The following is a 10,024-nucleotide window of genomic DNA, read 5'->3' on the forward strand; positions in this document are numbered from 1 at the left end:
GTGTGTGTGTGTGTGTGAGAATCGATTAATCGTAGCTCAGCCCTCCTGTCACAAGGCCTTGATATCAAACGTAGGATAAATGCTCAGTGAACCTCAAATCAACTATCGCAGACTGAATCTTTTGCACTGAATGCGTCTTTGTCTCGTTTACTAATTTGATCAGATTTTACCCAATTTTAGTCCAAACTTCAGTAATGTTGCTCAGTTGTAATGAAGTATTGTCAGCAAACTAAACTAACACGAACAAAAGTAAAAGTACTCATTGTGCAGCTGAATGGCGCTGTCAGCGTTATTAAGCTATCTATTCTAATAAGATAAGATATTCCTTTATTTGTCCCACAATGGGCAAATTCCAATATAATTGGTGATATTGGTGTACTATGTGTAAGTAGAGTTATCACTATTTGTTAATTATTAACCTGTTTATATAGTTAGGCAGCTTAATCAGTAACAATGTATTGTAATGTAAAAGCTGTCCATGTGTTTTATATGTAAAAGTTTAACAGGGTAACTTTATTTGTCAGATAAAAGCAGTGAAAACCACCAAATCTGCTTCTAAAAATTAATAAAGAGGAAGTATAAAGTGGCATTAAAAGTGCCCAAGTAAAGCTCAAGTGCCTAAAAGTGTAACTTAAATACCAGACGTGACGTATTTAGTTACGTTCCACTGTTGGTGGATGAAAAATACTGACACATGCAATCACAGTGATCAGTAGAAGCTGATTAACGCTCATAACATGCTCAAATAACCTGCAGATTTTTTAAGTTGCTTGATTTGAGTCGGTATTAAGTTTGTTTTTTTAACACATAAAGTTTGAACAAAATCTTTTGTGTTCTGGTGTGTGTGCAGTGTTTTGTCTTAAAGGATTGGTATAAGGGTACAATAAGCACAGTTCACAAACTTCTTAGCGGGTAAAGTTAACTGTGCTAAAACAACAGGATTGCATTAGAGGATAACCAACACGTAACACAGACGACAAAGTAGACAACACGCAAGTGCGGCATACATTAATAAAACATATACATATATATTCTTACAAAGGTACAGTATCAGAAATCAACCAATTGTGACAAAAACAAGCAAATTAATTATTTCAACAGAAATTGTGATTGAATATTTTTCACAATTTTGATTGAGAAAATGAGTTACATTGGTAAATAGGATAATAGAAGAAAAGGTATTTTCATTCATCTTTTTTAATTAAACATTAACACGGTAACGCTTCTGTAACTTTTTGTTCCTCAGAAGCTGCTAACGTCCTGATGCGTATTCTTTCACATGTGAAAAATAACTTTCCTTTATTCCTCAAATTGTGATTGAATGCTTTTTTGTGTTTCTGCAGCCATACTGTAGTTTCTTTGTCTGCATTCGTCGCTCTACACAAAAGTCCTCTTAGGTGTTCTCTTATCTTTGCCATTTCTCAAAAATCCCAACAAATGTATCAGGGAGACAATGTAAAAGCTGTCTCTTCTTGAAGGCCCATAGATATTCTTTTTTTTTCTCCTGCAGCTCTGGCCTTTGAAGGTCTGGCTGGTCGTGGCTGAACTCTGGCCAGAAGGCATCTGTTACTCAACAACATCTGTTCCTGTTACTCTCTTTCTCCCAGCATGCCGAGGGACACGCAGGCTCTCCCAAGGGTGGCCTTTTGTGTGCCCCATTGTCAATTCCATCATTGTCTGCTGAAGTCTGTTCCCATAATGCCGTGGGGTTATAAACCCCTCCAGAGGCCAACTCTACCGGGCTGATGATTTACAGTTATTTGTGTCTAAATACAATCAACGCCTTTGTGGGGCAATTAAGAAAGAAAACTGAGGGGAATTTAAAGAGGTAATTGTGGAAAAAAAAAACCCATGTAAAATCTAAATGTAGACTGGCAAATTGAATTTGTTTTCTCTCCTACATGGTTGCTGTGTTCAGATATAACAGAACTTTACTAAAGGAAAGTTCAGATATTAATGAGAAAGAATCCAATAAAGTGTTTTTTTGGGGGTGGAAACAGGAAGGGTGGAAAACCCAAAAACCCAAAGTGTTGGATGTCCAGGAGGCGTTACTCTACATTGATCTGAATTTAAGAGCCATGAATTACCTGACTTGTTCTTTAGTAGGAGAAATAGGAGTGGTAAATCTAGCGTAGGGACATTGTTTTTTATGAATAGGCCCCCTCTCCCGTCTCCAGGGAGACACTTTCAACTTCTGGCAGTAGCCAACAGTGTCGGCATAGAAAAGCCCACTATGGGGTCGCCAGGGGAAGACAACAGATGTTACTGATTAACTTTGCTCACAGACCCCTAAAGAAGTGTTTTTTCAGAGTGCTTGCAGATGGACAAAACAAAAGTTGGAAGCAATTAAAATTTCATGTTTAGCAATATTTATTTGGAAAAATAGTCTTGGCTAATTCCTTCATTCAAAAACGGTAAAGGAGACAGTAACATAACAATTTGTACAGTACAATCCCTCTTAAATAACATTTTCTTAAAAAAAGTCCCATTGACCTGAAGTGCCTTTGCAAATATCATCATTAAAAAAAACAACTTAAATAATCATAACAAACATCACAAATATACAATACAAAATAAAAATAACACAGTCATTAAATTAACTTAAATTAAATCATAATTTTAAATCATAACTTTTTTCTTGTTTTTTTCTTTCTTTATTTTACAAAAGGACAATATGTATCAAAAAGCAACATTTTTTTTCAATTAAGACAAAGTTTTCATGTCCCGAACAGAAACAAAAGAAGAACAATACTATGTCATAAATGGTTTGGAGGGCTTGGGGAAGAAAACGCACTTCAGTTAACACAGTGATCAAGTATACATACAGTCTTCACAGGTGTAGTGATGGGTGCACAGCCCATGTGAACAGCCTCATGAAGAACAGGCCAGTATGGCCAAACATCCACCGTTTGATGCAGTTCCTGCGCTCAGCAACGGCGTGTGGGTTAGAGAAAAGGCCTGGGTGCAAATGTTGCAAAAACAAAAGTCGTAGCATCGCACGTTATCGCCACGAGACAGTGTCCGTTTATATTTTATTTTGTTTACCCCCTCTCCCCGATGAAAGGCAGAAAAGAAAGCTAAGTGGCAGTTTACTTTAAACCGTAAACTCTTTTCTTTTTCTTTTTTTTTTTTTTACCCCGCCAGTTCTTATCCCACAGGCCGCCGCTGCCTGCGCTTATTTTCCAGTAGAGAACCAGCTCACTCTGAATATCAGTTAAACGTCTCAATATCAGCAGCAGTCTCAAGGCGGGACACCTCCCCCTAGGGTTAGAGCAGCATCTGAAGGAGTATAAAAACTCTCCCATAGAGCAAATGAGCAACGGGCAGCCCATTGGTGGCTCGTTACACCTGCAGAGACACAAAAAGAGGAAGCACGTCAGTGTTTGTTGGCCAAATGACCACAGGCAGAAGTGTTAGACGGAACGGTGAAACTAAGTGAAACATACAAAACTTACCTCAGTTGCAATTATACATTCGTCCTTTTCCTCTGACATCACAAACACAGATTTGTACTTGGTGTCCGCACATGCAGACATTTCTGGGGCTTTCTTTTCTGATGCATCGCTTTAGGAAAGAAAGGAAAACATGGTTAGCTTCATCATCCTCACAGCCTCAAGGTTTCATTTTGTTTTACTGTCAGCTTTTCAGCAAGAAATATTTACCATTTTAAACGTTTGCTGCGTTTCTCCTCAAACTCAAATGAGTCTAGGGATTGGGATTGGCACTTGTCCTCGCAGGCCGCCTCCAGCATGGCCTCTTTAGCCGCCTGCTCGTAGTTAACCTCGTGTACGAGGTTGTAGTCCGCGGGCGGATGGCGGCTCTTGTAGCTGCTCCTCTCCGGTGAAGATCCTTCATCGGGGTCACCGCTGCAGAAGTCCATCTTCTTGTTGATATTTTTGACGCCTGGTGTCGGCATCACACTGACTGCCAGGTCTCTGTCACTCCGGTGACAGTTGTTAGTCAGGTTATTTATTGTCTCTCCCTCGCCGACGGTTTCTAGTTGACCGCCGCGCTGGGCTTTTGATCGGAAAAATCCAACAAGTACAGCGCATCCTGCCAACAGCAGCAGCACAAGGGCCACGCCGGACCCGACGGCCATCCAGGGCACCTCTGACCCGCGGATTGCAGCGTGCTCTGGAAGCAAGAACTGGCAGTTTCTGCCACCGTAGCCAGGAACACACGCGCAGACGTAGCGGTTGTTTCTCTCATGGCAGGTGGCACCGTTGTGGCATGGGTTGTGTTCACAGCGGCTGATGGGAGAGCTGCAGTTGCGGCCGGTGTATCCTGGCGGGCATGTGCAGGTGTAGCCATTAAGACCTTCCTGGCACGTCCCGCCGTTTTGGCAAGGGTACACAGAGCACTCGTCCCCTGTGTGGTCACAGTTCATGCCAGTGAAACCATCTGGACACTGACACAGGTACGAGTTTACAAGATCCACACATCGTGCACCTGAGGACAGAGAGAGGGATTGGCATAGATGTTTGGTCCGAATGTTGGAATACCTTATCCGATGTTTGGCATTCAAGGCACACTACAGTCTACACATCCCACATTGTATGGGATTACACAGCCAGTGACTCTTACCATTGGAGCAGGGGCTGGAGGTGCAGTGGTCAATCTTCTTCTCGCAGTTGAACCCTGCGTATCCTGTGGGGCACTGGCAGAAGTAGCCTCCATCAGGGTTGTCAGCACAGCGGCCACCGTTGGAGCAGGGCCCATCAGCACACGTCATGGCACTCAGCTCGCAGTTGTTGCCATAGAAACCGTGAGGGCAAGTGCAGGTATATGTGTTTTCCAAATCCTGTGGGGAAAAAATAGAACAGGCTTGACATCAAGATCTGTCTTGCATCTGCAGCTGCTACAAACTGAAGCCTTTTGAATCTTAATATGCTGCATCTGTTCGATTGTTTCATAATGTTTACATATTTGAAGCTTTTCTGGCTTAATGCAAAGTTCAAGAGAAGGTAAAAACAGAAAGGGGATAAAAGGCATGTGACAGATGTGCCAGGTTGCAATCAGACTTTGATGGAACTGAGCCACAGGTCACAGGATGGCGCTATTCTCATTCCAAGATAGTATAAAAAGACCAAACAACACTTACAGTGCAGCTTCCTCCGTTGCGACAGGGGTTTCCAGCGCATTCGTTGACCTGGATCTCACAGCTGGCCCCAGTGAAGCCCGGCTTGCAGGAACAGGTGTAGCTGCCCTGACCAGTGTTGCTACAAGTGGCTCCATTCATGCAGGGCTTGTGGTGAGTGCAGTAGTTGAGATCTGGAAAGACACAGCAGCACATGTGGATTAGCCACAGCACAACACATGGCAGGACAACAGCAGCAGCGACAGAATGTCTTTTTGTCCTCTGGCACACATGACTCTTTCTCTTCTTCCAGTGGTTTTTTTTGTTTCCTGTTGCCTTCTGTCCTCGCTGTTCATTTCGAGAAGACAACTGCTGCTCTGTTGTTGCTTCACTACAGTGTCTATGCCTTTTATGTTGGTATGTTGATGCCTTATTTTGTCTCTCTACTTTTAAACTTTACTTAGCAATTTTTGAGGATGAAAGCCGGAGAGATGACTTTAGGCAAGAATTCTGTTCCAAACGTTTTAAAACTTGGCCTCAAGAACAGAACACTTTGTCCACTTTCTTTACCCTATCTCTGTCTTCTTAGTCAGAATGGCTTTGGTAATTTACAACTGAGGACAATCAAAAAATGTCTCAGTATCTACAGAAGGTGAAAATGGAGCTAAATGGAGCTGAAAAGTAAGTTTTAACCGACATCTGTACTGCATAGACAGCATTTTAATCATTATTCTAGTCTAGTAGTTAGTGTCCCATCAGTGCTTTCTGGTTCCTTTCTTTTCCTTTCTGTCTCTCCTCATCACTCATTACCCCCTCCCACCCACCTCTCATCCCACTCTCTCCTCACCTTGGTTGCAGAAGAGTCCCCCCCAGCCCTCCTGACAGTTGCACTGCCAGGGCTGCTGGCAGGTCCCGTGGAGGCAGCCCGGGTAACGAATGCACTCGTCGCAGTAGCGGCCTTTGAATCCCACTCTGCACCTGTTGTTGTCCAATTAGGAGGGAACACCGGTCAGTACACTCACATTACCTCATGCGTCCCACTAATTAATTAATGCCCCAGTGAACTGGTGGAGAAAACTTACTTGCACTCTCCGGGTTTCTCGCAGAAGCCGTGCTCTTCGTCACAGCCTGGCAGGCAGATCGCTGTACAGGGAGAGAAAGAGACACGTTGAGGCAGGGAAAACAACTCAAATACAGGTTCTTTGTTAGGTTTTCTCTCGAAGACATAAAAGTATCACCTAAAGCCCAACAAAGTCATTAAAATAAAAGAAAGGAGGGGCTCCTAAACCCATTAGCTGTTACCTTAAACTCAATCTCCTTATCACCGTGGAAGAATTTTCTGCTTAACATAGTGCTGAGACAAAGGAGGGAGTGTGTGAATGTGTGTGTGCCGCAGAGTGTACACACACACTCACACACAGACCCCCTCAACCCACCCCACCACCCTCTTTTTTTCTTCTTCGCTGCGGGTCAAAACTCTTTTATTCATTCTGTGCACACACACACTCGCTCACACACACACTCCCCTTAATGTCTCGGATTGGGGCAGATAAGAGTGGACAGCTGGCGAGTGTGTTGCCAGTGCGCGACAGCTGCTCCATTGTCTCCTCTCTGCCGGCAGCTGCCCACTTCAAACAATACCTCCCCCGCCTCGGCCAATCAGCGGCCGGCCCACTCCGAGAGTAACGAATCGGAAGGTAGCATGTAAATTTATGGCACGCGTGAGATTATTCCCAAAAACTTTCCTTAGAATAAATCAAGTGGTCGTGTGTGTGTGTGCGTGTGTGTGTGTGAGGGAAGAGGAGGGGGTGCGTGTGGTGTTTACGCACAAGTTGCCTTCTAACGGCACTCAGAGGATCTGATTACAGACCCAACATAGAAAGAACTTTTTATACTTTTCTACACTTACAACAAAAATACTCCTAAATTATAATGTTTGTGTTAAGTTTAAAGTAACTTTGTGGTATTTTATCTCCGATTATATCTTCTATATCCAGTGTGAACATTTATTGTGTCTTGAAATTAAGATTATTCCTTAAAGTTTTCAGCATTTCACACACACACGCGTCTCCACATGCTCCTAATACAATAACAACGTTGTGTTACTCACGTTCAGTGCAGTACTGTCCCTTCCACCCGGAGTCGCACACAATCTCCCCGCGCTCTCCACAGGTGAAGTGGCCGAAGGCGTCGTCTCTCGGCCGGCAGAACACCGAGCAGCCGTCGCCGTAGTAGTGCTCATCGCACACGAAGCGGTACGAGTACTTGAGCTCCGTCCTGCTGCCGGTGTGCAGGTCCTGAGACCAGTCCTCTCCCACCGTTAGATGCCTCTGGGTGGTCATGGTGCTGATAACGCGGTCTGGGTTCTCTGAAGTGCACATGTGGAAGCGGAAAGTGAGGGGTTAAAGGACGGGAGAGTGCGTGGATGTGCTAAAGTTTAAAAAAGGGAAGGGTGTTTATTTCCTACCTGTGGAGAGGTCGTCTTTGGAGTCGGTGTGTAATGCCTCAATGATCAGCGAGAAGGTCCCCTGGGAACACAAATGGCTTCATGAGACAGGTGGCCAGCGGAGATGTGGCGATAACATCAAGCAAAGGCCCGAGGCGATTGTGCCATACACTCAATGTGCTGAATGCAAACTGCCGAAACTGAATACCTGTAAACTTTGTGCGCTCTCGGCCCTTAAGTTGTGGTCAGAAATCGTGCCGCAGCGCGTTTTTACGCACGGATTTACCCAAAAAATGGCGCGATTCCGCTGCCTTCCCTTCTACTGTAGTGAAATGGTGATGAATGGCTGTACTTACCGGCCACGTGAAGCCGAAGTTAATCCTGATGGGGTTGCTGAATGAACTCTCGGGGATGACATCGGGGACCTGGAACGAGTTGGAGCCGAGCACGGGCGTCACAGCGCCGCCGTAGGTGCACGGAGGCTCCGGGGAGGCGTTGGGCTGGTAGTGCTTGAGACAGATCCTGAAGAAGGTTTGACACTCGCACTGCTGCTGGAAAGACGAGGCCAGGCCCCCCTTACAGCAGTTTTTGTTGCCCTGTACTCCCTTCTTGTTCAGGAACTCCTGCAACTTCAGCTCAAACACTCCCGAGCAAAACCCCTGCGGAGGAAAGCAACTTATCATTCACTATCCGCACAGTAGCGCTGGTGTATGAGTGAGTGTTGTGGTGGGAGGGGAGGGGAGGGGAAGGGAGGGGTGGGGGGGTGCAGGGGGGATGGTTCATTGTTTGGAAAAAAATAGAGCATTCAGTGTCTTACCTGGCCACAGCAACATGGACAATGACGGGAGAGAGTCAGCAGATGACGCGCCCCATACCTTACAATAAATAAATAAATAATAAATAAATAAAGTAAAAAGTCTCGGGGCTCGGCTTGTCCTCAGGGTGCCTCCTCCTCTTCAATCCCTCTGAGGAAGATGCATTGAGCACGTTTCTGTCGCCTCACGGGGTTTTCTCATCAACTGCTGCCGCTGTCAGCCGCGCCGCTCTCATTCATGTCCCGAGGAACCAAAAAGGATAAATCCCAAACCTTCAAAATAAAAAAAGTCAAATCACAAAATAAGATATGTGATCTATAGTGCGCGATGGGGAATCCTCCAGTTCCGTTGTAAAGCGATAATCCAATGCGTAAAGCGGGAAAAAAAAAGATGGGTTCCTTGTTTTGTTGTGCAGAAAGTGACAAATGTTAGGATGGAGCTTTTTGTGTGAAGTTCTTGGTCTAACCCAAGGACGGATTTGTCACTGGTCCAACATGCTTCCTTCTTCCTCCTAATGTCTTTCCTCACTGTGAACTGTGCGTCTGTCTCCAGCCAAGGCCGCCTGCAGCCTGTTATATACGGCCTGACACATGCTATGGTAATAACATGCAAATGCACCCCTCCTCCTCCTCCTCCTCCTCCTCCCCGACTTCACCTCCCAATCTGGCCCGGCTCTCCACAATGGGATCCCATGCAAGTACCCCCAACAGCCTCCTTTTACCCCAGCAGCAGCAGCAGCAGCAGCAGCAGCGTTAATATCTGAGCCCAAAATGGAGACATGTGAAAGTATTTGGAGCAAAGTGAAACTTTAAAAGAGAAGTGTGACTCCTGCAGGCGGAGGGACACACTTCCACACAACCTGTTGGGGGTGGGGGGGAAGGAGACTGTACACTTCCTTTCATGAATTCACCCGTTTAGGAGAGCATCCTGGGGGGGGGGGTAACCCTCACATTTACAGGACTGGGACGAAATAAATAAAATGGACTTTTTGTTGTTGTGTCGGTGTTTAAGGAACTACTTTGTGTCCTCCAGAGTGTTTGAGTGGAACCAGGGGCCACATAAACTGTGTACTGGAGCCACATGTGAAGAGTTGTGAACGCCCTGCACACGACAGGATGTTAGTGACGCGGTGGGACTGATCCCTCCAGCTGTTGCCTTTCTGGACAAACCTCTTTGTTTTTGGCGTCTTAAGATGTTTTTGGGTAAAGTGCCAAAAAACAGCGTGAAAAAACCCCTCCACTGAAGCTGATTCAAAAAGGAGAGAAAAATGTTTCTTGGTCAAACCCCTGACTCAGTTAATTGTTTACACCCCTCCTCCTCCCTCCCTCTTTCCCTTCTCTGTATACACACCCTCTACATTTTGGTATTTCTGGTTGTGGGAAGAATTTGATGCTTTGAATCGACTCAAAGGAAACTAAAGAAAACATTCCTTGGCAGAGCAGCGCGGTGAGGTGAACGGGCGGAGGGGTTGGACTCTGCTCCTCCATTTTCCTCTCCCCTTCTCCTCATTCTGCGGGCTTACACACAAAAACGCGTGTGTGCGTGCATGTAGGTGTGTGTGTGTGGGTGTGTGTGCGTGTAAACGGGCGCGCGCGCACCGGAGTCGCTCGCGTGGCCAACATGAGGGAGAACTTTTGTTATTGTGTGTGTGGTGGAGGAATAAGTTTGCTCTCTCTCTCTCTCTCT

The 10,024-nt window shown here is 45.4% G+C and overlaps 1 protein-coding gene across 1 annotated transcript; it reads right to left on the reverse strand.

Moving 5' to 3' along the window:
- Positions 1-2,346: 2,346 nt before the first annotated feature.
- Positions 2,347-8,275, reverse strand: dla (deltaA; the record flags this gene model as incomplete). The annotated part of the gene is given in 10 exon segments (XM_035661042.1): positions 2,347-3,348; positions 3,456-3,564; positions 3,663-4,449; positions 4,585-4,801; positions 5,102-5,271; positions 5,925-6,055; positions 6,160-6,220; positions 7,188-7,445; positions 7,545-7,605; positions 7,880-8,275. Coding segments are annotated over 10 exon segments (2,127 nt in total). The 3' UTR covers positions 2,347-3,342.
- Positions 8,276-10,024: the final 1,749 nt, after the last annotated feature.

Source organism: Morone saxatilis, unplaced genomic scaffold (genome assembly GCF_004916995.1).
Source record: "Morone saxatilis isolate NCDOM2014 unplaced genomic scaffold, NCSU_SB_2.0 Contig17, whole genome shotgun sequence".
Lineage (NCBI taxonomy): Eukaryota > Metazoa > Chordata > Actinopteri > Moronidae > Morone > Morone saxatilis.